Source organism: Apiospora kogelbergensis (genome assembly GCF_038363985.1).
Source record: "Apiospora kogelbergensis strain CBS 113332 chromosome Unknown utg000006l_segment0_segment0, whole genome shotgun sequence".
Taxonomy (NCBI): Eukaryota; Fungi; Ascomycota; class Sordariomycetes; order Amphisphaeriales; family Apiosporaceae; genus Apiospora; species Apiospora kogelbergensis.
Genome location: NW_027117423.1, coordinates 2415997 through 2441032, shown reverse-complemented (window position 1 = coordinate 2441032; position 25036 = coordinate 2415997). Strand labels below are relative to the sequence as shown.

At 53.6% G+C, this 25036-nt stretch overlaps 5 protein-coding genes across 5 annotated transcripts; 3 read left to right on the top strand and 2 right to left on the bottom strand.

Moving 5' to 3' along the window:
- Nucleotides 1-113: 113 nt before the first annotated feature.
- Nucleotides 114-4075, top strand: PG998_009627 (5'-3' exoribonuclease 2; the record flags this gene model as incomplete). Its single annotated transcript, XM_066876443.1, has 4 exons — nucleotides 114-423; nucleotides 480-2529; nucleotides 2583-3091; nucleotides 3921-4075. 4 exons carry the CDS (start codon nucleotides 114-116, stop codon nucleotides 4073-4075), a joined length of 3024 nt encoding a protein of 1007 aa, XP_066728599.1.
- A 1122-nt stretch (nucleotides 4076-5197) lies between these two features.
- Nucleotides 5198-13403, top strand: PG998_009626 (neurofibromin 1; the record flags this gene model as incomplete). The annotated part of the gene is made up of 10 exons (XM_066876442.1): nucleotides 5198-5251; nucleotides 5358-6863; nucleotides 6919-7265; nucleotides 7317-7431; nucleotides 7486-7758; nucleotides 8070-9464; nucleotides 9522-9809; nucleotides 9864-12320; nucleotides 12524-13014; nucleotides 13106-13403. 10 exons carry the CDS (start codon nucleotides 5198-5200, stop codon nucleotides 13401-13403), a joined length of 7224 nt encoding a protein of 2407 aa, XP_066728598.1.
- Nucleotides 13404-14257: 854 nt separating this feature from the next.
- PG998_009625 (uncharacterized protein) lies at nucleotides 14258-16072 on the top strand (the record flags this gene model as incomplete). The annotated part of the gene is made up of 5 exons (XM_066876441.1): nucleotides 14258-14373; nucleotides 14460-14579; nucleotides 14884-15124; nucleotides 15209-15449; nucleotides 15519-16072. 5 exons carry the CDS (start codon nucleotides 14258-14260, stop codon nucleotides 16070-16072), a joined length of 1272 nt encoding a protein of 423 aa, XP_066728597.1.
- A 487-nt stretch (nucleotides 16073-16559) lies between these two features.
- On the bottom strand, nucleotides 16560-21228 carry PG998_009624 (uncharacterized protein; the record flags this gene model as incomplete). The annotated part of the gene is made up of 4 exons (XM_066876440.1): nucleotides 16560-17010; nucleotides 17057-18561; nucleotides 18612-19203; nucleotides 19835-21228. 4 exons carry the CDS (start codon nucleotides 21226-21228, stop codon nucleotides 16560-16562), a joined length of 3942 nt encoding a protein of 1313 aa, XP_066728596.1.
- A 1413-nt stretch (nucleotides 21229-22641) lies between these two features.
- Nucleotides 22642-23760, bottom strand: PG998_009623 (uncharacterized protein; the record flags this gene model as incomplete). Its single annotated transcript, XM_066876439.1, has 3 exons — nucleotides 22642-23224; nucleotides 23288-23501; nucleotides 23586-23760. The coding sequence occupies 3 exons, from the start codon at nucleotides 23758-23760 to the stop codon at nucleotides 22642-22644; spliced, it is 972 nt and encodes a 323-aa protein (XP_066728595.1).
- Between the last annotated feature and the right edge of the window lie 1276 nt (nucleotides 23761-25036).

The following is a 25036-nucleotide window of genomic DNA, read 5'->3' as shown; positions in this document are numbered from 1 at the left end:
GACCACCACCCCATTGTCGCATCCCGTCTCTCCCAGCGGCGCGTTATTCTAGAAAACCCAACAATCCCCGGTAGCGCGAAGCACTTTAGGTAATCCGTACGAATACCGCCATCATGGGTATTCCTGCAGCTTTCAGGTGGCTTTCCACCAAATACCCCAAGATCATCTCACCAGTGATTGAGGACAAGCCCGTAGTCATGGACGATGGCACAGTCATTCCTGTGGACACTACGAGACCAAACCCGAACGGCGAAGAGTTTGACAATCTTTACTTGGACATGAACGGCATTGTCCACCCTTGTTCGCATCCTGAAGATCGACCGGCGCCCGAAGATGAAGAGGAGATGATGTTGGAAATCTTTAAGTACACCGAGCGCGTGGTGAACATGGTGCGCCCAAAGAAACTGCTGATGATTGCTATTGGTATGTTCTGGTTCCGTCGCGACAAACCACAGTCCTGCCTGCTGACTTTTGAATAGATGGTGTCGCGCCTCGTGCCAAGATGAATCAACAACGCTCCCGTCGTTTCCGTTCCGCGCAGGAGGCCCAGGAGAAGGCAGCCGATAAAGAGGAACACTACAAGATGCTGAAAAAGCAGAATGGTGGTGTGTTGCCCCCGGAGACGCTCGAGGCCATGGCCAAGAAGGCCTTCGACTCGAACAGCATCACTCCGGGAACCCCATTTATGGATATCCTGGCCGGCAGTTTGAGATACTGGTGTGCCTATAAGCTGAATACCGACGCTGGTTGGGCAAATATGAAGGTCATCATATCCGATGCTTCCATTCCAGGTGAGGGTGAGCACAAGATCATGAACTTCGTCCGTTCTCAACGCGCTTCGCCGGATCATGACCCCAATACACGACATGTCATCTATGGATTGGATGCCGATCTCATCATGTTGGCATTAGCCACGCACGAACCTCACTTCCGCGTTCTCCGTGAAGATGTCTTCGCCCAGGAGGGCAGGGTGAGAACCTGCAAGATCTGCGGTCAGCCAGGGCACGAAGCCGCCCAGTGTCGTGGTGAAGCGAAGAAGAAGGATGGTGAGAATGACAAGGAGATGCCCTTGAAGCCTTTCATTTGGCTACACGTTCCCGTTCTCCGCGAGTACCTTGCGGTAGAGCTCCACGTGCCGGCTTTGCCTTTCCGTTGGGATCTCGAGCGGGCCATCGATGATTGGGTATTCATGTGCTTTTTCGTTGGTAATGATTTCTTGCCCCATCTCCCTGCCCTCGAAATCCGCGAGAACAGCATCGACACTTTGAGCGCCATCTGGAGAGACAACCTCCCTGTCATGGGAGGCTACATGACCAAGGATGGTGATGTCGACCTTGAGAAGGCGCAGTTCATCCTGAATGGACTGGCTAAACAAGAGGACGCGATTTTCAAGCGGCGAAGAGAAGGTGAGGAAAGGCGAGAGGCCAACGCTAAAAGGCGAAGGCTCAATGACGAGAGGAACGGCCGTTTCAACAACCAGAATCGCAATGGCAATGCGGGGATCCCTGCTTCCCTGTCTAATACATTGACGCACGATATGGTCATTAACCGTAGTGCGGTCCAAGATGCGAATGCGGCGAACAAGAGCGCTGCTGCTGTTCTCAAGAGTCAAATCCAAGGACTTATGCCCAAGGAAGTGGCGCAGGATGGAGCGGACAACCAGGACTCGGCATCTGCCCTTGGGAAACGAAAAGCTGATATGATCGAGAACGACTCGGCGAGTACTCCAGGCAGTGAACCTCAAACCGAGAAACCTCCTCCTGCCAAACCTGACCCGTCTGAGGATACCGTCAAGCTTTGGGAAGACGGATACGCCGACAGATATTACGAACAAAAGTTTCATGCTGATCCCAAAGACATCGAGTTTCGACACACTGTGGCTCGCGCATACGTCGAAGGGCTGGCATGGGTTCTGAAATACTATTTCCAAGGCTGCGCAAGCTGGGAATGGTACTACCCTTACCACTATGCCCCGTTTGCTCAAGATTTCGTCGACATTGTGAAGACGAAGATTGATTTCAAGAGGGGCAGAACTTCGAAGCCCTTTGAACAATTGCTCAGCGTCCAACCTGCCGCATCAAAACATGTGCTTCCTGAGATCTTCCATGATCTCATGACTGACCCAGAAAGCGACATCATCGATTTCTACCCCGAAGAGTTTGAGATTGATCTCAATGGCAAGAAAATGGCATGGCAAGGCGTTGCGCTGCTACCTTTCATTGACATGCCTCGCCTTCTTGCCGCGGCTGAAAAGAAGTATCCCTTGTTAAGCCCGGAAGACCGAGCCAGAAACGAGCCTGGAAAGGACGTGCTTCTGCTCTCTGAGGCTAACCAAGAACTATACGACGACGTCATCAGCAACTTCTATTCCAAGAAACAAGGCGACCCTATATACAAACTTGACCCGCGAGCCAGCCAGGGTTTGTCAGGAATCATCGAGAAAATGACAGACTATCTCCCGCATTGTGCTTTGGAATATCCGCTGCAGCGCAAGGCATTCCCTGACCTGGATGATGACCGATCTTTAACGTAAGCATTGCATCCATTACTGTACAGGACATACGGCTAACCTAGGATTACAGTGTCCACTACGAAATGCCCAAGAGCAGCCATACGCATAAATCGATGCTGTTACCCGGGGCTAAACTCCCTACCCCTGCTCTGAACAACAGTGACATCGAAGAATTGAAGGGTAAGATGCGGAACTCGGGCCGCAGCCATGGCGGTGCCCCTCTAGGCCGGGGAGGCTACCGCGGCAACAGAGGACGCATGAACTATGGCCCTGATTCCCGTGGCGGACGCGAAGATCGGCCACGTAACAACGGCTATGGCAATGGCCATGGCCATCAACAACATGGACCAAATCCGTTCCCGGCACCACCACCAGGCTGGGTGCCGCCAGGATGGGTGCCGCCTCCTCCAGGACAGGCCGGGTTTGGGGCTGGACTGCCGCCTCCGCCGCCGGGCGCCTACGGTGGCAACTACCAACAGTCACAAGGCGGCCAGTACGGGTATCAGGGCGGTTACCAGGCACCAGCGCCTCCGCCGAGCTATGGTGGATACAACCAGCCACCTGGACGGGATCAGTATGGTGGCAGGGGCGGTGGCCAAAGGCCGTATGATCAAGGTCGAGGCCGAGGCGGAGGTGGCGGCTATAGAGGTGGAAGGGGTTATAGAGGGTGAATGGGATGTAGAACAGCTGATGGAAGATCAGCTACTGTAGTATAAACGAAATTATCTCGGTTCAACACGAGCCATTGGCTGTTTGCTCCAAACTGGGTGATCCATGCACGATCCATTCCATCGGAGCTTGTCCAGATGTTCACCGCCTCCAACTTCGATGCGCCGACACACAGAAGTTATGTTGCGCTTGACCGTTGCACTCGAACTTGGTAACTAAGGAATCACTTGTCGGTATTCCCAATGTAAGTGCATCGCAATATCCACGTCCTCCTTCCGATTCAAATCTACATGTGCCCAACCTTACGGATGGCAGGATGCAGTAGAGATGGGTGTAAGATATTGGAACACTAGCTGGCTACCTCAGACGCTGAAAGACAGCGGTTCTTTTCTGTGTGGATTCAGTCAGTTGGTCCTTGTAGGCTAGCGGCTGCAAGAACCTTGACGAGCACGCAAGGAATGTTGCAATGTTGCGCCATGTGGTCATTACAGTTTATCGAGGTCCAACAGAGCGTGACATCGTGTGGCTTTGGTTTCTTCTTCCATCTTAGATACGGGTAGAACCAAAGGCCCCCGGCAATGTGCCTCTGTAACTCTTGTGTTTCATGCTATATTAATCCATCTCCAGAAGCCCCGAAAGCCCCATAAGCGAAGCAAAAGCAAAGGCGACGACGACGACGATCACGAAATATTTTGCCCGACGGGAAACCATGTCGGTTAGGCTCTGATGCAATTTATAGTGCCCCCTAACCACATGTACTCACTGCCCATGCCAATGAAGCGCCTGGGTAGAATAGCACTGGTGAGCGCTGCACAGGCTCCTCAGCGCACCGAAACCCCCGTACAGGCAGTGCAGGGACTGGCTACCCCGCTGGTCGTAGCGACAGACGTCTAGGTAGCGATCGCCATGGCGCTAGCCTGATAACCGTAGCAGACCGTTTTTGCTTCATCTCGCAATAGATACTAGCGGTATTGTACTTGAGAGAAAGAATGGAAAGAGAAACAGGAGGAATAGTGGAAGAAGAGGAAAAAGCGGTTGCACCCGGGCTATAAGACTCTCGGTACTCACTGCCTCGAGAGGGGACCTTGGGTTCCTCGTCGACGGAAAGTGCTTCGGCGCTCGTCAGGAGTCAAATCAAACAAAAAAGCAGCCAAAATTGCCAGAGTGGGCACGTAACTTACATTTGGTGTCACTTTTCTTCAACGCAAGCACGGCTCATTGGCGTAAATGCTCAGTCCCCCCCGCACGCCACGGCCTCTAATCCTTCTTTGACTGGGAACCGGGATTGAGGGACCTCGTCGCTGGGAAATTCCCAGGCACGCTTGATCGATTGATTCCTCAATATTTGATCCAATCGAGGTGTCGGGGCCGCGTTCCAAGAGGCCAGTTCTCACCAGTTCTCCATATCGTGCCTGGCAGCACCACTAGCCGGTAGCCTCTGCTCTGCTGCCGGACGAGTGCCTAACCCCTACCCTTGACCCTGAGCTTAGGGCGTTTAGGACCGCGACGGATCTTCCCTTTTCGTCACTCCCATGCCCGAGAACCCAACCCGGCACTCTGTCAGATCACTATCACAGGGTCTGCCGAGCTGCAACACCATTCCAATCAATATACCCACCCAACCTCCATCCATGCACACTACTAGTAATAAACAACTGCTCCCAGTCGCAAACAAGATTCCCGAGCCACCAACTCTTGAATCTTCGTCCTTGAACTGACGTGTCACTCGGTGCATTCCTGTCGCCCAGCTATTTTACTTGCCCGCTCCCAAACCACCAACTCCGGCAGCTATCCGCCGAATCAGGTCCGCGCGCACTCTCGAGATCCCAACCACCAATCCAAGCATACCGGCGCGAGGTACACCCTGAGCTCCCACTGGACGTAGAATCCCGAGACACGACCTCCTGTCCTTTGCGACGAGTCTTTGACCAACCTCCTCTGGCCAGCACTCCCGCTTGTATATGGCACCGTCACCATGACGAGTGGCTTCTCGATTTCGAGTCTACGGTTTACAAGATGAATGGCGATGCGGGCCTCGTGGGCTGCTTGGTCGAAAGACTTACTACCAGGGTATACTATACCATAACTCCTTTTCATCGCCACCAGCAACATGGCGGCAACATGCGCTGTGCCTGGCATAGATACTGTTCGCCTTGCTAATATAGCTTCCTGCCAGCTCCCACACCGTACCGGCACCCAAGCCCAGGACCTACGACAGGATGAGATAGCCGTCATTACTCGCCAGACATTGATCAAGATCAGCTCTTCGTCGGTAGCAGTCGTGCTGGATTCCCTTGTGACGCTCTTGGAAGAACTGGGGCGCCCTTACAAAAGTTTTGTGTCCCACCCAACCCACATACTTTTATCCGAGCTATACGTGTTGGCATTGGCCGCCGATTGTTGCCGTGCAAACTGGAAGAAGCAGCAAGATGGAGGGGAAGCCGAAATAGACGCGGCGTTTCAGGATGGGCGGCCGTCTTCCATCGCTATCAACCTACAGCGGCTCGACAACGCCCTTGTCACAAGGATATTGGATCATTTCAAGCATATGCTAGAGCCACTGCCTGACGGATTTGCGCTTCCAACGCGGTCGATCTTAGACGAGGAAACTGCGAAGGAGGTCTTGGACCCGAGGTACGGAGAGCCTGTCTCTCGAGGTGCATCTTCGAGCAGCTCGGACGAACATGTCGAAGGCCACGGTGCGAGCATTCTGCAACCGCACGATGTCGAACCACATGTAAGGTCGATTTGTGAATTTCTGACCGCATCAAGCTGGCCCGCGGCGTTCGATTACTTCAGGACCGTGATCTATACAGTTCGGGCGGCGGTACCGGTTCAAGCTGGTGCCCCGCAGCCGCCGACTTTGGCAGAGGATGAGAAGTTTTCTCTAGTGATATTGCGCCTGCTCTCATATGCCTGGCTCGACAGCCAGAAGCTGGGGCAGGTCATTCAGGAACTGTGTTCCAGCTTTCTGCATTTCCGAAAATCTTTCCAGAGCACCATTGCGATCGTCACCCCGCTTATGATTATACGATGGCTCGACCGGTATCCTGAGGAGTTTGTCAGGTTACACAATCAGCGTAGGAGGCTGGACGGTGGTGCTGATACGCTTTTCGACATGACGCAGACCATCACAGACAGCACCAGAAGAAGAACGATGCTACAGCCCTTGCAGATGATGCTGCTCTTCCTCGTACCCGAAGTCTTTGAGGTTGCCAGTAACTTACGAGAGGCCAAAAGTGGCAGCATGTCCAAGAAGGTGCAATTCCTGGACAACCTAAGAAAACAGCTAAGAAACCAAAACGAAACCGCGGGATACTGTCTGGTCTGCCTCTTGCGCGCCGCCCGTCATTTCGACGATGATAGCGATGCCGCCTTTGTCAGTTTTGCCATGGACGTCCAGGATGAAGTGCGAGATGCCGTGTTTCGCAGATACTCCCCGAGCTTAGATGGTAGTGGATTCGATCAGGATCTGATAACAGCCGCTTTGATCAGCCTCACTCATCTCAACTTTGATGGCTCCATCGAGTCTTTAGTTCAGGCGTGTCTGCATGCGTCTGCTCCGCAGGTGTTCAAGATTGCCCTGATTCAAGCATGCTCTTATTTTGCGCGACAGCGACAAGCTGATCAGTATCGCCCTCTCTTCCATGAAGTTGCAGGTTTCATACAAGAGCAAATGAAGGTAATTGATTGTCCTAGCCCCTTGAAAATCCGCATCACCCTTCTAATTCGATCAGACCATGCTTGCCGCGTCAACAAACATGTATCTTGGTGACCATACCTCGCAACGCAAGGCCTCGGAGACCAGCGCATCCAACACCGCTATGATATGCACCATCCTCAAGTTTCTGGATGCATCACCGACAACTCTTTTCGAAAATGCACCTGTTGACAGCACCGATAAATTTTACGAGGACAATTTTGAAGCATTCATATCCTGCTTGGTATCGGCTAACGACCAGGTCCGATCACTGTCCAGTGCGATGGCGCATCGCCTCTTGGCACCGGATGGCATCTTGGCCTCCTTACGCAAGGCCAAGAGGCTCGAGACTCAGGGGTTCAAGATCAAATTTTGGAAACTTACGTAAGCACTCTACAGCTATGGCCATGTACTGGTATATTGACAATGTATCAGCTCGCTCTCTCTTATGTCCATGTGCGTCAAGTACATGCAACAAGGCGACAGTACAGTCTTGCAATCGATTCACGGCTATCTTGAGTCTCGGTTGCTATTGCTGACCAATATTAAAGTAAGTACTTGACAATCAACTTGAAGGTAGTGGCATACTAAACCCGTCTCATAGGAGCTGTCGGAAGTGCTAGACGAGATCCCTGAGCGGACGGCACTGACCGCGAAGTTGGAGACACTGTTTCTCGTCTCTTTAAACTCCGCGGATATCGACACATGCCAGCTTGTCACGTCGTGCATTGGCCTGTTCAATGACGAATGTCGAATTGTTGATTCGACTTTGGAAAACACAAAAGCTACAGTGCCCCTATTGCGAAACAGCGACGTGTTTTCCGAAATAGCTTCTCGTGCCTTTAGGTTTACCGGCGTCGTTGCTTTTCAAAAGCGAGTACGGAATCTGCTCCGTCGTATGCAATGTCCAAGCATGGGTATTTTGGAGGCCTGGGAAATTGCATTCGACAGATGGATGTATCTCTCCAAGGACGTTTCGACAACCCCTATCGACAGTGTAGATGACCGATCGCTGACGGAATGGCGAAATTATTCGGGATTTCTCGCTTCACTTGGTGGAATTTGCATAGCCGATCAAGCTTACAACCTCGAGGAACCTGCAGTTGGGGGTTGCGTTGGATCGATCGGCTATCATCAGAAAACTTCGAGGAGACTTTGTTAAGTCGATATTTGCGCCTCGGGATTCAGCTCCTTGCTTGCAGCAACGTACGCGTGAGGGAATCAATGAGGGAGGTTCTGTCCGTTGAGATATCTCCCAACCTCTACCAGCCTTTATTTAAGGCCCTGGAATCCGAACTCGAGGTTTTGTTCACTGGAGCTCTCGAAACGGCCGGTAAAAGCCAGGATGGTGAGATCATCTTTGCAGAGCAGACTTCGTCTTTGTTGAAAGTACTCGTCGAACGCCTAGAGACGCCCTCTGACCTAGGTGCAGCCGCATCAGTACACCTAGGGTCTTTGACCTTGAGCTTTGCTAAATTCTTAGATAGCGCACCCGACAATATCGGCTGCTTGAGAGTCAAGATCAAGGTCTGCCAACTTTGTGAAGTGGTGACACGGAAGAAGGAGCACCTGAACCTACGCGACGATGTGCGAATCCGCAACCAGCTTCTGGAAATCATTTTTGGATGGATCGCGCGCCCTCGCTCGCCCCGCGAGGGAGGTTACGGAGGCCTTCGCCAAGACGAAATAACTCGTATTCAGAGAGACCTTGACAGAGCATGTCTTCGTTCCCTTGCAGAACTAACGTTCCGTCTTCCCTTACAGCCAGGGGACGGACAAAACGATGCCGGGACGAGCGAGTTGAAGTCGCAAATGTTCCACACCTATTTCAACCGCTTTTTGTCTCTCCTCAATTACGAACCGATGGATATGCATAGAAGCGATATGCTGATACCTTCGACTAACCGTGACGAGTCGACATCTTCGGGAGACCTCGCAATTACCATTCTTTCTAATCTACTGAGTGCGAACATTGACGTCGGGCTTAAGCATTCGCTCAGCATCGGATATCATGAGAATGTCGAGATCCGCACTGCTTTTGTCAAAGTTCTCTACAACATTCTGGTCCAAGGAACCGAGTTCAGCAACTTGTCGGATGCCGCTGTCAGCGAAAGGTACGAGGAGCTGCTGGACATACTGACGCACGACTTGCACCTTGCGGTCGCCATCAGCACTGTCTGCCCCAGCAGCGAAGTTGATGAGCTGACGATATCCTTGCTCAACATCTTCGAAACTCGTGGTCTTACCTTTGAGCTCATGGAGGCACTCATCAAACAAGAGATTGAAGAAACCGAGAACGAGTCGGAGATCCTGCGTCGAAACTGCGTTGCAACCAAGATACTCTCTGTCTACGCCAAATGGAAAGGGGCCGAGTACTTGCGGGCCACTCTCCAAAAGGTCGTGGAGCGTCTCATGTTGACCTCAAAAGATCTCGATCTCGAACTAGACCCTGCGCGAATTCACTCACAGGAAGAGGTACAGAAGAACGCACTGCAATTACGCATCGTCGCCAAGGTCTTCATTGATGACATTAGGGCCTCGTCGGCTACCATTCCAGCCTCTTTCAGGAAGATCTGCAGTATTGTAAGTCTTGTCGTCCCTTTGCTGTTTCTATATATCAACTCTAATACTCTCTCGCAGATCTCAGCCGCCGTCATGACCAGATTCCCCGAGGCCAAGTACACTGCAGTTGGTGCATTCATATTTCTGAGGTTCTTTTGCCCTGCCATTGTGGCCCCTGAAGCCGAAGGGCTAGTAAGTGTGGCGCCGTCCAAAGAGATGCGGCGCGGACTGCTCTTGATCGCCAAAGTCATTCAGAACTTGGCAAACAACGTCTTATTTGGCGCCAAAGAGCCATATATGTACCCCCTCAACGACTTCCTCGCGCAAAATATTTACCGCGTGACTCAATTCCTTCGTGAGATTTCGGTCAGCCGCTTGTCCCCAACATTTTTAGCTCATTATCATACTGACTTGCATTAGATCCCACCTGATGCTGATACTCTTGATACCCCTTCCCCAGAGACTGAGACTTTTGATTTTGGTTCGTGCGTTGCACTTCACAGATTTCTCTATGACCACTGGGATCAAGTTCGGCAGAAGCTTATGACGCAAACAAGAAGGGACTATGTCCGGTCTCCAAATGAGCTGGCTCGTGGGCGGTCCCCAGCTATAGAACCCCTGCGCAACCTCGTTACTACACTAGGCCCTCCTCCGCTTGCTGTCACTTGGAATCGACCTCAGATCTCATCCAATGCGCCACTAGCATATTCCAGGTTTCAACACTTCATGCTTCGCAATGCCTTCCGAAGCACCGAGTCATTCATGACCTCGCGAGCGGTTTACGATGGCGGCGAAAGTAAGGATGGACTATCGATCATTTGTGTAATTCTCCGACATATCGATTCCGACTCTATCGACTTCGATACCCTCATATACTGCTACCTAAAGATAGCAAGTCGTTTGTGGCACCGTCCTTTTGGTCTGCTTATCGATGCAACCTGCTACAACGGACAAAACGAGCCCCAAGATGACCTTTTCAAGAAGCTTGAGTTCCTGAGCCCGACTGAGATTTCCCGTTCGCTATCCAGGATTTACGTCTACAATATGAATAGCGCGTTCAGGAAATGCCTCCGCCGTATACTCCGCCTAGCGACCAAGAACGAAGCCAGTATATTTAACCCAGGCAATGTCGAATACCACCTTATTGGGAGTCTTCAAGATCTCCAGTCACATTTTCACCTCAGCCAGTTGCATCTTCCAAAAGAGACCATCAGCGTCGTAACGGATACCAGATACGTATTCCAATCCATAACCCGTCTATCCAAAACCCGAGGCCAGATTGAAGTCATCATCAAAGTCGGCAGTCAATTTGTCCAAGTAACGACGACGAAAAAGCAAGAAGTTCACCCAGGCTTCCGCCTCCACGCCACCGTCAATGACATCTTCAGGTTGGGCGAGGTGGAAGAGGCTCCGACTTCCATTCCAACCGATGACGACTCGGCATTTGGCCTGCGCGCAGACAATGGCAAAATAGTCATGTACTTTCAGAGTTCCAAGAAATCGGAAGTACTGCAGGCCGTTCGCGGCGCGAAAGCCAAGTACGGCAAAGACACGAGGACCTTGAAGTCATATGAAAGATTGATCAGGCCACAAGACGTCCCTGGAACTCTGCTCAACCTTGCGCTCACGAATCTTGCAGCCGCGGATCCCATTCTGCGGCTTTCCTCGTACAATTTACTGGGTGCCCTGTGCAGAGCCTTCAAATTCAAGGCCGCCTCGAAGTTCATGTGCATCCGAGATATCGCTGTTCCTCTTGACCCAACTCAATTCATTGTCAACATCAGCAAGCATTTGGCTCAAGAAGAGCCTCAGCTGACATCGGACTTCCTCAATGAATTCTTTGTCGGTTGGGAAAGCTTCTCGGACGAGCAGAAGCCGCTCAGTCTGGCATACATGGCACCCTGGCTACCGAGTCTTCGAACCTCGTTGCTTGGGGATGAGGCTGACAGCGAGAAGGGCAAGGAGAGGATCGCTGTGATATTCCGCAAACTCATTGATGTGACCATCACGGACCCTACTCTCAATCTGACCCTGGAGCATTCTGTGTGGCCAAACATATACAAAGACGAAACACTGCTTGACATATTCCTCGAAGAAGTGCTGAAAGCAGCTTTGGCGCTTGGTATGCACGATGAGCAGACCCAGTGTCTGACCTCTATTATTACGGCGATGGGTACCATAACACTCCGGGGCAAGATCATTTCACGTCTGCGAAAGGCCCTCAACAGGTCATCCCAGCGACCCACCAAATATATGCCGGATAACGCTGTCTGGCCCGAGATCTGTACCCTTCTCCAGTTCTGTCTGTCGCTATCGTTCGATTGCGGCGTCCAGTCCCAGCTTTATCTGCCGGAGATCTTCCACGTTGTCACTATGCTCGCCAACACAGGCCCCTCGGATGTTCGTATCCTTGTGCACAGGCTTCTCATCAATTCTATACACGCTGCGTGCACCTCGTTTAACCTAGAAGAAGCGAAGCTATCAAAACTCCGTGGCGCTCTCGACACTCTGTCGGAACCTAGAAACGACATCTTCTCGCCCCCGGTGTTTACTCGAGATGGCGCCTCCATCTCGACGAACCAAGACAACGGGCAGACTCTTGGCGGTACGGAGAGTCTGGCCGCCCTCCTCTTCGAAATCTGCTCGACTGCGGCCCCCTCTGTGGATATGGCCAATGCCTGGCGGTCGAGGTGGATGAGTTTGGTGGCCAGCACGGCGTTCCAGAACAACCCTGCAGTCCAACCAAGAGCTTTCACCGTTATGGGTTGCTTGGCCAGGGAAGAAGTCGATGATGATCTCCTCTATCAGGTCCTCGTCGCCCTCCGAAGCGCGGTGGGTCGATTCGGCGAAGACAACAATGAGATGCTCATTGCCATCGTAACTTCACTGTCGAAGATGATGGGCAAGTTGCTGACGACATCTCGGTACGGTTTGCAACTGTTCTGGCTGGCCATTTCTTTACTTCGCCTGGTCCCCCGAGCCTGTTCAACTGTGCAGCCAACTTTCTTGAGGCGGTACTCACCAACATTGCATCGTCCGGGGAAGTACGTAATGGAAGGATGGCACACATCTTGATCCAGGGCCGCGCCCAATTGGAAGATGCTGCCCTGCCATTGGATGACTTGTACGGCATCCACTTCACGGTCGAGAATTTCCACTTTGCCGTGGGCGCATGCCTTATTCGAGGGTTGACTGACACCATGACCAAGGGGACTGCCCTTCGGGTCCTCTCAACCCTCATGGAGATAGGCAATCCTACGACGGGCCGACCCGAACAAGTGCCGTTGGATATGCTCGCATCTCCGTACTTTGCCCTTGTGCAATCGCGAACAGTAGGGTCGGAAGAACTCAAAGAAACGCTGTGGCAATCAGGCATTAACCCCATGACGGTGATGACGATGTCGCAAGTGCGGACGAATCCGGCATTGTCAATGGTGAAGGATAAGGACATGTTGTTGAACACGGCCATTGCACTTGTGGACTTCCAGTATCTGCAAGATTCGGTGCAGCATCGCACACTCCTGTGGTTGAACGAGCTGGCTACGATGCGGCCTACTGTTGTCGCTCATCTGTAAGTTTGACGTGGATGCGACGCCTTCTAGGGAAGATGAGGAGGAGACGACAAAGACGGGGAAAAACTAATGCTTTGTTTCAATATATAGGAGCTTCCCCATCGTACAGATACTCGATGATATCCTACTGCACTGCCAGAACTCGACGACGCTTGAAGCTGCCCACACGTTGCTCCAGGCCATGACGTCGGATCACAACATCTCGGCAGCGATGGAGACGAGCGGGGTCCTCAACGAGATACTCGAGGAAGTGGGCTTTGGGGGCCTCTGGAGATCGTGTTCATTCAGCCAGGGCCAGGAACCCGACAAGCAGTGCTTTGCTCTGACCGAGAAGCTCATCGAGGTAAGCTTAAATATTCGAGGGGCTATCCTTTACGCAACGGCATAGACTAACAGTCGCAACTACACAGCTCATCATCATCTGAGATGCACAAGCAATAGGGTCCAGCGCCGGAGGAGGAAGGGTAGCCTATAGGGGTATGCCAGAGAGTTCTGGTTTTCAATCCATCTGCCTTGGACGGTTGGTAGAGTTGGGGAGCATTTTGGGCAAGAGATAGTCCAGCTTAGATGAGCATAGCGAGCGCGAGGTGTGAATGTATTACGCGATCCAATTCTGTAGACGTACACCTTGATGGCCACCAAGCAACGGCCAAGCCGGCAGGGCAAGCACAACCAAGAGTCTAGCGAAAAAAAGTCCAACTGGCTTGGCATTCCTACTCCAAGCCTTGACAAGCCTGCGCCGGTCGTATGATTGCCAATGAAATATTTCGCGCAACGAGGTTGAGCAAGCACGCTGGACATTCGTTTATACCCAGCCCCATTCGCCTCGCCAAGCAGCTGCATGTCTATCAAGGTACTCAAAAGTAGGAGGGCAGCCAATGTGAGTGCCTGCCGGTTCCACACGAAGGGGATCGAACTGTGGTGCGCCAAGCGAGCAGCTCCGTAACCGCCAAGCGATGCCATCACAGACAGACAGGGGGAAGGCCTTGTGAAGGATGATCGAGAGGATAATAAATACCCTAAAGACATACATACGCCTGGCCGTTGCGCACTGGTCGACGTTCTGTCCAATTAATTGACTGGATACATTGTCCAACGGCGGCGAAGGGATCACCAGTCCGAGACGGACCATATTCACATCAACAAACCTCCAAATGGCCTCTTGTACGCGGAAAACCGGCGCATGGATGCGAGTCTTACTCGCGTCGCTTCTCCCTATTGGGAGAGGCCTCGGGAACACAGATGGCACCGCATGCTCGCCGACAGCAGCTGACAATAACAACCGCGCCTCCCACTTCGACGACTGCATCCCCCAAGCCCACGGCCATCTCGGACTGCCATAACCACGGCGCCACCGTGTAAGCAAACCAACCTTGACCCCCCCATCTTGTATGAGCCACGAAGGCAGGGCCAGGGAGACTGACCTGGCTGGGACCTCGTCTAGGTTCTGCATGTTTGGCACGGCCGAGTACCAGATTCTTGGGCAGGCATCGGCAACGACACCCCCCACCCCCGGCTTATACGGATTGCCACAGCCATGGAGCAGATATGTGAGAACCCCCCCGTCCCCCGGTTCTTTCTCGGCTACCGAGCTTTGCGGCTGATTCTGGAGAAAAGGTTCTGCGTCGGCCCCGATGGCAATGATGTAGAAGTTGCCCCAGAGGGTGGCGCACAAAAGTCCGGCGGAGAGCCAGCAGGCGGTCACGGTCACGGTCACGATCACGACCATGATCATACTCACGGGGGAAGGAGATGCCTCTTCAGCACAGGGAGGGGTTAACTGTCATTTCCATGCCGGCGTCGAGTGAGCTCTCCTCGTCCCTTTCCCCTTTCCCATAAGTGCCTCATCGCTAACGGGCATATTCCAGGCATTGTGTGGGTGCCGGCCAATCGGAAGGGGCAGCGTCGGCGGTGTCTTGTGGTCGACGGGACCGGGACTACAACATCCCTCTCCGTATAGGACTTCTTTTCGTGGTCCTCGCCACCAGTTTCCTAGGCGCCGCCGTTCCCATTTTCCTTACCCCTATCCTGCCAGGAAGGCTCGGCGTCATCTTTGTGATCCTGAAACAATTCGGCACCGGTGTAATCATCTCCACCGCCTTTGTTCATGTACGTCAAGTTGCAACTCTCGCCCTGTCTTCCAAAAAGAATTGACTGAAATGGTCTTTTCACTGACACCTCGCCAACCGACAGCTCTTCACTCATGCCTCGCTCATGTTCGGCAACGAATGTCTCAAGGACCAAATCAAATTCGAGGGTACAACAGCCGCCATCGTCATGGCTGGGCTTGTCGTCTCGTTCTTCGTAGACTATGGCTGTCACCGCCTTGCTAAGAGTCTAGCCGGGGGCAACAAGACGGCAGTCAGTGCGAAACTCAATGACGATATGGTTAGCGTCTTGATCCTCGAGGCGGGCATCATCTTTCATTCGATATGTAAGTTTACAATCATCCGTCTCTGGCTTGTGCCATGTCAATGAGTACAGCATGCTGACTGATACACAGTAATCGGTCTCACTCTTGTCGTTGCCGGCGACTCCTTCTTCGTCACTCTTTTTATCGTGGTACTCTTCCACCAGATGTTCGAGGGTATCGCGCTGGGAACGCGCATCGCAACGCTTCGACAGCACACGCCGTCTTCGGTAACAGACGTATCGCATCTCCCGTCTGTCGAGCCCAAGACGGCGGGCAGCTCCGACGGCGGCAGCCACGGCACCCCGTCCCTGGAGGTGGCCTCGTCGTCGAAGCCCGTCAGCCTGTGGAAGAAGCTGCTCATGGCGGCCATCTTCGGCATCACGACGCCCATCGGCATGGCCATCGGCATCGGCGTCCTCCAGCACTTCAACGGCAAGGACCCCTCCACCCTCGTCGCCATCGGCACGCTCGACGCACTGTCGGCCGGCATCCTGCTCTGGGTCGGCCTCGTCGAAATGTGGGCGCGGGACTGGATCTTTGGAGGCGGCGAGCTCGTCGACGCCGGCGCCGCGCTGACGACGTGCGCCTCGGTAGGACTCCTTGCGGGTATGGCGCTCATGAGCTTCCTGGGGAAGTGGGCGTAATGCTCTCGTTGCCAAAATGGGAGCTTGGCTCATGCATGCACATGCATAAATAGTCGATTTGCCCAAGAACATACACAGATAGATAGACAGCTTCTTCACATTAAACACGAGACGAATCCAAACGTTCCGGCGAGAAACTCCAAAAAAAGAATCGCAAAGCGCATCAGTTACTCTCTGGCGGGGAATTGAACCCCGGTCTCGAGCGTTATTTGACATTGGAAATCCGATGACAAGCTCGCATACTGACCACTATACTACCAAAGACTTGCTTGAAGTGCAGCTGTGCTTAGAGCCTTTATATCGGCTCTGCTAAGTGGGTCTTCACCGTGCCGTCTCGCGCTAGCCTGCTCAGGAAGTGCGTTATCGCCGCGATGCAGGCTTAACTCCTTACAAGTAAGTGCATACGTTTCGAGTCGGTATACTGACTCTCGTGGCTGATTGTTAAACAAACATCACTCGTGTATTATTCAAAACATATCCCACGCGTCTAAACCTGACTAGACCTTCCGCCCGGCGTGCTTGACCTCACCGAATAGCCACTCATGAAGGTCCCTGGGTCCAGCGCGAAGTAGATAGCCCCGGCGACGCTGCTGGGGTCCATGGTCATGTGCGGCCAGTCCACCAAGAACGACCAGGTGATGACGACCAGCATCTGCGACATGATGGCGGCCGCGAGCCAGGTGCACACGAGGTGCGTCGTGGACGCCTGCATCACCTTGGAGGGTACGTTGGCCAGCAGAACGGGCAGCACATCGGACAGAATCGACGTGAAAGCCACGAGTCCGAGATAGCCGTCGGGATGTCGCCAGTGGCACACTTCCCAGAGCCCCGAATACGCATTGGTGGGCGGAGTCAGGAGCATTGCCTTGTCATCCTGCTTTCGGTAGAGTCGGTAGGGGCTGAGGAAGGCGACAGCTATGAGTACAGTTAGGATGAGGCTGTGCACATGCCATAAAGCCTAGCATCGTGTTCGAGCGAACTTACCATTGAAGAACGTGGCCCAGAATAGGGAAACGATCACACCAACGCCACAAAACAAGAACCGAACCCCAAACGAATCCCCCGTCCAAAAAATGCTCGAACTGTGAGTCTGCGCCCGTACTGATGTAAACGAGGGAGGTGATCAGCAGAGCGGTCAGCACCGTAAGAGCAACTACCCTGCCCCAGACACCCAAGACGCCGAAAGGCATGGCCTTGCTCTGCCTTGCCATCTTGCTGAAGCCAACATTCTTCTTGTTGCTCTTCAGCAGACTTCCCGCGTCATTCTTGATGACGACGCCGTATCCCCAACCGTGGCTGTAGTACTTGCCTTCTAGGCTAAAACGCCGCTGGCCAAAAGCCTTGATGGCCTCCTTGTTATTGATGACGCCGCCGTTCTTCGGTCGGATACGTTTCATTAGGGCGCGGAACTCGTCGTGGATGGCAAGTTCGCCCATCACCTCCATACTCCACGGATTCTGCCAGACTCCCGTCTTCCACTTCCACAGTGTGGCGGCTGTGGTAATGAGTAAGAGTATCATGGCGCTGAGCAGCGCGCAACCGATCTTGACCAGAGTCGGAAACGCCTGTAACGTCACATCGCAGCTCAAGGAAGCGGCTGTTCCCGGCGAACAACCGGGTCCCTTGACGGATATGCTGAATGCCTCGGCGCTGAGGGGTATGAGCACCGCGTTAATCAGAAGCAGCAGGCCAGTCACAGACAGCAACACCTGGTGTCTCACCAACGACCGCACCCCTGTCACGAAACCCATCAGGCTACTTGACTGTAAGCACAGAGAGTCGACAGTCTCAGCGCCGTGTTTGCTCGTCAAGGCGTGGAATGGCTGGTACAGCTTGGCGGTTTGATCGAGGATGCGGACCGGGATCGAGATAGCTACCGCCAGGAGCGGGGGCAACACGAGGCCAAGAAAGTAGTCTTTGGATGACAAGTTCAGGCCCGCCAGGTTTGCCGTGCTGAAGCCATTGCCGCGAGAGCTGCTGACGGTCACTGTAGGTGTGACTATGGCTGTACTCGTCATCGTCACCGGTTCCCACATCGTACTGGTTTTGGTCGGGACGCCATTTGAATCGAACAGCGTGGTGACGGCCAAAGTTTCCGTGACCACCTCTGTCATTGTAGCAGTAGGACGACCCCAGTCATCACTTAGTGTTGTTGTAGTCGTCTTCGATACGTAAGTCTCGGTAGTTATGCCTCCGTGCCCATCCGGCTTGGTTCGAGTTCCCCACCTGTTCTGATGCCACGCAGTTCCTGTCCTGGTCGGATGTCCCTCGGCATCAGTGAATGTGGTCAAAAAAGGTGCCATGTTGACGAGGCCACCGCGCGTCGCGGTTGGAACACCCGCTGCGTCTGTGAAGGTTGTGTATAGGAAGGTCATAAAGTCGTCTGTCTCTGTCCAGTCGGTGTAGATAACCGTGGCTTGGGATACCACCTTTTGGACCACGTCTATTGTTGTGATGCGTTCTTGCGTAAAGATCGCACCTATAGGGTCCTGTCGTCCAGTGAGTAACAGCGAAATAGCTGGCTTTGATAACAACTTACTGTAGTGGTCTCGATCGAGGTACTCGTCATGGTGGAATGCTGTTCGACTTCCGTAGGCACTACCACCGTGATAGTATATGGGAGGACGGGTGTATTGGCTGGCTTCTTTTGTTGTGGCGGCGGTGTACCCTGCGGCGCAGTGGGTGTATCGTCCGGTTTCTTCTGTTGTGGCGGAGCTGTATTCTCAGGGCTCTGCTGTTGTGGTGGTGGAGGTAGATTATCGTGATCTTGATGTTGTGGTGATGATGGCGTATCCTCAGGCTTTTGCTGCTGTGGCGGCGGCGGAGTATTTGCAGCTGGCCGAGGTGTTGAAACCACCCCAAGAACAGGCGGTGGCACCTCTTCAGGATCCGAAGTTGCAAGAGGCAGTGGAACTGTGGAAGACTTGCTACCTGCTGCCGGAGGAGCCGTTGGTTGCTGCTGCAAAGGAGGTGAGTTGCCGGGCGGTGGTGCTTGGTCGACAGGAGGCGTGGCACTTGGCCTCGGAGGCGGCGGTGGCGACGATGGCGGCGGTTGTTGCCCGGTGGGAGGTGCATTGCTGGCTTGCGGTGGGTTGGGATTAGGGGGCGGAGTTTGAACTGGACTATCTGGACTGGGAGTTTGAAAGGGGGTTTTGGCTGATCTGGTTCGCCTGTGATGGGCTTTGGTGGATCTTGTTCACCCGGCTTTGTCTCATGGTTCGGATTATCAGTTGGAATCGGTATTGGGGGAGTTGTAGGATTTTTTGGTGGTACTTGTCCACCCGGCTTCGTCTCAGTGTCGGTTTGAATGGTAACTACGGGAGCTGCAGGGTCTGAATCGCCTGTGGTGGGCTTTGTGTGATGTCCCGGCTTCGTCACAGGGGAGTTCGGGTTGCCAATTGGAATCACAACTGGAGAAGTTGCAGGATCTGGGGTAACTGCAGTGGGACCTGGTGAGGGCGCATTCGTCGTCGTCGCTCCAGGGTTCTGATCTCCTGGGTCGGGGTTTTGATTGTTTGGAGTAGTATTTACCGGGATGTCTAGACCAATAGTCACAGTGATTTCAGCAGTATTGGTGATCGTTACGGTGGAAAGACAACTCGGGACTTGTCGAGGTATAAATCTCGTAACAGGGGCCGCATCCATCTCCCCGCGAGCTCCAAGGCTACGAGCGAGGACGAAAAGACCATGAGTCTGGATTGTGAAATATTCGGGAATGGTAGACGTCTTGGTTATCGTCACTATCACGGTTGTGGTGCACACCTTTTCAGGGACCTGCCCCCTAGCGTCTCCGTTTGTGATGGCTTGGAAGTCGTTTTGGGCGGTTCGCTAGTATCAGACGATGGAGGGGTAGAGGGCGGCTTCACTCCGCCGCCATCTCCACCAGTGGTCGCAGGCTGCGTCTCTGTGGTTGTTATGGGGAGTGGAGAATCCTTCATGGCAGTAGAAGTCGAAGGAGTATCCTTGGGTGATGTTGCTGGAGGGGAATCTGCAGGTGGAGGAGGAGATGTTACTGGGGATGGAGCAGGGGTCTTCACGGGCGGTGGTGGAGGGGAGTTTTCCGGTGGTGGAGGAAAGTGCCCTGGCGGTTTGTGAGGGTCTTTCGGCCCTGTGTCCGGTTTCTCGGGTGGTGGAGGCGGAGGAGGCGAATGTTCCGGCGGCCTTGGGTCACTTGGCTCAGGGGTTGGAGGGTTGGTAGGAGGTTTTTGCTTGGGCGATGTGACAGGGGTTACAATGTCGACAGTCGTTGGGGCCGGCTCAGAAAGTGGGAGCGTCTGGGCAGATGTGCCCTTGGTCGGAGGAGTAGGAATCGCCGTCGTCTTGCTAGTCTTTTCCGGCGGCGCGTCATCCGGCGGTGCCTTCCCAGGCTCCCCAGGCTGCGTAGCGTTGCCATTTTGTTCAGCGCGGCCGAGTCTCATGGAGATGAATGAGCCGCGACCAGACGCACGAGCGGGAATCAGATCTCGCAGCTTCAGGCCGGTAACATTGTAGGAGTCCAATACTTGCTTTTCGGTGGGAAGAGTCTGTGTGGAATAGACTGTTAAGCCAAGCAGGGCCGCCAACAGTAGCAAGAGGAGCAACGAGAACGAGCTCTTCAACACGAACGGCCTGTAATCAGAAAATCCCTGCTTAGGCCTTGATGTCGTTGGAGGGGGTCTCTTCTCGTCCATGTCAATGACGGGTGTCTCGTAAGCGCAGTAGAAGAACTTGTCCTTGTCATCGACATAGGTAGACTCCGTGGGCGCATCGCTCTCCTTGCTTAGACTGGACGGCGCCCTTGCGTAGTACTCGACATATGTGGCCGGCAGCTCAGCAATGTTGATATCCTCAAACTCCTCCGGCGGCGAGCGCCAGGTTCCTCGGGTGATTCGGGGAGAGGCAAGCGGCGCCGTGTATTCTGGGTGGGCTTGAACGGGCCCATATTCCTGCTCATCGTGGGTAACGGAGGATTGTCGGATTACTTGTTGCACCTGATCCCGGAATCGTTCCTTCGCCGACAGCCTATGCCGGCGCAGCTGGCCTTCTTCGCCTGCCCCGGCCTCGACCTCGACCTCGACCTCATGTTCCTGTTCGGGGCCATGTTCCTGTTCGTCCTGAGCCAACGGCGCAAAGCTGCCACCGCGGCCTGGGTTGTATTGGGTCGGTATGCGACGCATGGCGCAAGCCAAGCACTATTATCCGCCTATCTCTGCCGCAGAAGTACAGCTGTTTATGCTGCGACTCCAGACATCTCCATTTTGCAGCTCTGCGACCAAGTGGTGATTATCACGTTCTCAATGTTGTCGATAGATACAAAGAGGAGGGGGAGTTCTCCGGAAGAGCTGGGTGAATGCAAGATATGGACTGCCTGCCTGGATGAAGGGGAATGGGAATGGGAATGGCAGGCTGCTATGCCCTTCCCACCCACGTTAAAGCAAATGCCATATGGTCTAGCCCATGGGTAGTATACGGCCATGCGAGATTGCAGCAGCCCACCCATGGCTTTCTTGCACCCTCCTCTGACAGAGCCCCCCTCAGCCTGAGTAAGTATTGGAAGCGTGTGGTGTGACCCGGCCGTTCTGGACGTCTGCGCGATGCCCAACGCGCCAATGAGCTTCTCGGATAGGTACAGGCTTTATGTTGACAGCCCCCAAAACAGGTCCCTATTCGGATGGTGGGCGAGGGCGGGGTTGCATCAACTCGTCCCCATAAGCAATAGCATCTTACCACACCAACAGTATAACCACACAGCCTTTCCCCTACTCGTATCTTCCTCTTCTTTACTGGTGGCATGATGGGCAGACCTACCAACCTTCTCCGGATGCGTCGTCCGATTCGGGGGTTGGGCTCCAGAGTGCCAAGCCAGTCTTCCCCCATGGAAGAACGGCTTTTCATGCAGTCCGAATCTCACTGCATACAAACGGTGATATCTGACTGGCTCAGATTCTGTAGTGAATGGCTCACGGATCGCGGATTAGGCGGCTGGATCAGCGGATTGACAGGGCCAAAATCGACTCGAGGCTCGATTGTGTTGCCGGTGTATGTGCGTGCGTTGTGCTTGCAGTGGCGAGTGGGCTCTGCTGTTGATCGTTGCTTATTTTTAGCTGTTCTTGCTTAACGTAGGAGCGGTCCGACTTAACGGAATGCATGGGCAGTCAACGGTGGCAAAGAGGCAGCCATTCGCCGTATCGATCTCGGATGTTGGCTAAACAACAGAGATAAAAGCTGCATTTTGTATCCGCAATCAGGAGTCAAGGAGTAAAGGCCATATTAAAAAAAAGTGCACTCCATTTTCGGCTAATCCAAAGTGGTTGGAAATGGAAAGAAAGAAAGAAAAACCGATTAGGGACTTCCGTGTAAGCCAGCTCCAAGTGCAACTACAAATTTGTTATGACATTCTCCAAACCAATATCATCTTACTCATCAAGTAGTTCATGCAATGCACAGATGTCACGAGAGTCTCCATGTAAAAATTAACGATTAGAAGACTGATTAATCAGCGAATGATATTGATAAATACATTAACCCCTTTTCTATATACGACCTTCTCCACGTTCCCATAATTCTTAACGTCAAGACATACAAAATGATTAGATCGCAAAAGCAGCGACGGCTGCGGCTACGGCGGCGAAGCTGAAGCCATAAGCGGCCGCGCCGGCAGTAGGGACAGAGCTGGGCATGCCGGTCATGGTAGGGTTCATGCCACCGGCACCAGTGTTGCTAGCGCCAGCAGGCATGGTAGCAGTGCCGATGGAGCCGGGGGCAGGCTTGGTGCTGTTGGAGGTGGTGTTCATGGGGACCATAACGGCTTCGTAGCCAGCATCGCAAGTGCCGTTGGCCATTGGCGAGACGGGGCAGCTGCCGTCGATGCAGATGCTCTGCAGCTGGGGGCCCTGGGCCTTAATGGCAGTGGCGGGCGGCGCGCAGCGGTAGCCGAAGAGGGTGTTGAGGGCGGTGCCGACGGCCTTGACGTCGTCCTCCGCAACACCGAAGGACGCGGCGGCCATGCCGACCTGCTGGATGAAGTAGCCGACCTCGTACTTGTTCAGGTCCATGAACTTGTGCACCTTGTACATGGATGGCGCGGCCGTGTAGGCGTCGAAGCCGGGCATACCCTGCTGCGAGCAGCCGAGAAGCGAGCCGAAGAACTGGTACAAGTGGGTAAGGAGGAAGCTGTGGGGGGGTATTGGTCAGTCATGTCTGCCTACACTGAGACCTTGTGGTGTTGCAACTTACTATTGCCTCGAGTTCATGTCGTTGGCGGGCATGTTCTTCATCAGGGGCTCGGCGGCACCACCGTCGAGGAAGTTGATGGCGACACCCATGTTACCGCCACGGTTGCTGGAGGCCAGCTCACCAGTGAAGTAAGGCAGGAGGTTGACGTCGGTGCCTTCGTATTTGCCGGCGGCCAAAATACCGGGGACCTTGATGCCTACATTGGGCATGGTGTCTGAGGGGAAGATGCTGTGTTAATGACCCGTGATTCCTTGTGATCAGGTGACTATGAGGAGAAACCATCCCGGGAGAGACTTACAGTTACCGATGACAACAGTGTTGACGACCAGAGTCAGCAGAGTCAGCTGGTTCTTGGCTGTGTTCTCCTTCAGCAGGGCGGTGGTGTAGTAGTCGCAGATCGAAGTGTCCGTAGGGCGCTGAGCCTCGGCGACGGTGGCGGCGGCAGCCACGGCGGCAATCTTGGAGAAACGCATGTTGAGAGTTCGGGGTGGTATGTGATGCGGATGAGCTGTATAGTCTTCGGGGAAACAGGAGAGGATGCACACGGAACTGGAGCACTCTCTTTCTCTGGTAGACGAGGGCGCTCTCTAATCTTATAGACACTCTATCACTTGCTATGTCCCCCCATTATCCCCCTACCTAATTTCCTGCCATGTCAACCTGCAGCTCTAGTTCGGAAGGAATGATAGCCGGATAGGACGCTTGCTTGGGCGGACAACCACGATGATGGCGATCGGGGCGCTTGCAGTGTTGCCAACCGGGTTGTCTCTCAACGAAGACAAGCTCCCAATCCAGTAACAAGCAAGTAAGAATGTGAGAGTTCCCCTAGCCACATTCACCACGACTGTAGCGTCGTGAGCTTAGCCGTACTGCCGCACCTCTCTGGAGCCCCTTGCGCTAGCGAGGAATTGCAAAAGTCTGCAGAGTTCATTGTTTCCTTCTGTAAGCATGTACGCTGGCTGTCTTGAGATTGCTGTCATCTGAGACATGACAGCTATGTAGGCCACTTCCCCGTCCTGGGTACCGGCTGAGTAGCGAAGGCGATTGCAGTATGCCAGCATTCTCGCCGAGATTGCTGGGCTTTTGGAAAACAAACGATGGCGCCGTCTCCCGAAATGTTGGCAATCGACACCAGATGACAGGCTGCAAGGAACAAATCGAGGACTAGACGGGCAGGCGGGACCAATGAAGATAGTGCAATTTCCAATAGTCCTGCCTAAAGAAGATGGATCGCAGTGGACTAAAACCAGCCACTAGCTTACCCCGGATGTTGACCTCTCCGGCGGCAATTCCCTTCCCGGCCCTGGACTGACTGGTACGCAGCAGGCGGGAAGAAGCTCATTTCCTTTCTCGGCCAGCAACATGGTGTTTAGAGCCTAGATCGTCAAGACACAAACCGGAGGCAGTAGCTTTTCTTTTTCCCTGACCCATCTCCAGCTAATCGGCAACCTAAGATGCGGCCGCATGCTAGGTCGCGAACTACCTGCTTGGGTGATATCATCAGCAAGGCTCTTCTTCTTGATTTGGGCATTTGCCTGATATATGCCTCCAATCTCAGGGGCTGGATTGGCGATAGTGGATTCGAGATTCGCTGCTGGAATGGCCGTTTGTCGGTATTCTGTTCCCTCTGTGTCTGCGTCTCAACGTGTGCCCAGGGCCGCTTCTTCTCTTTTATCATAGCTTAGAGCGGACCAGACAAAACACCACCCAAATCGGCAGATGCCATGCGGTGGCGAAGCGCAATATAAG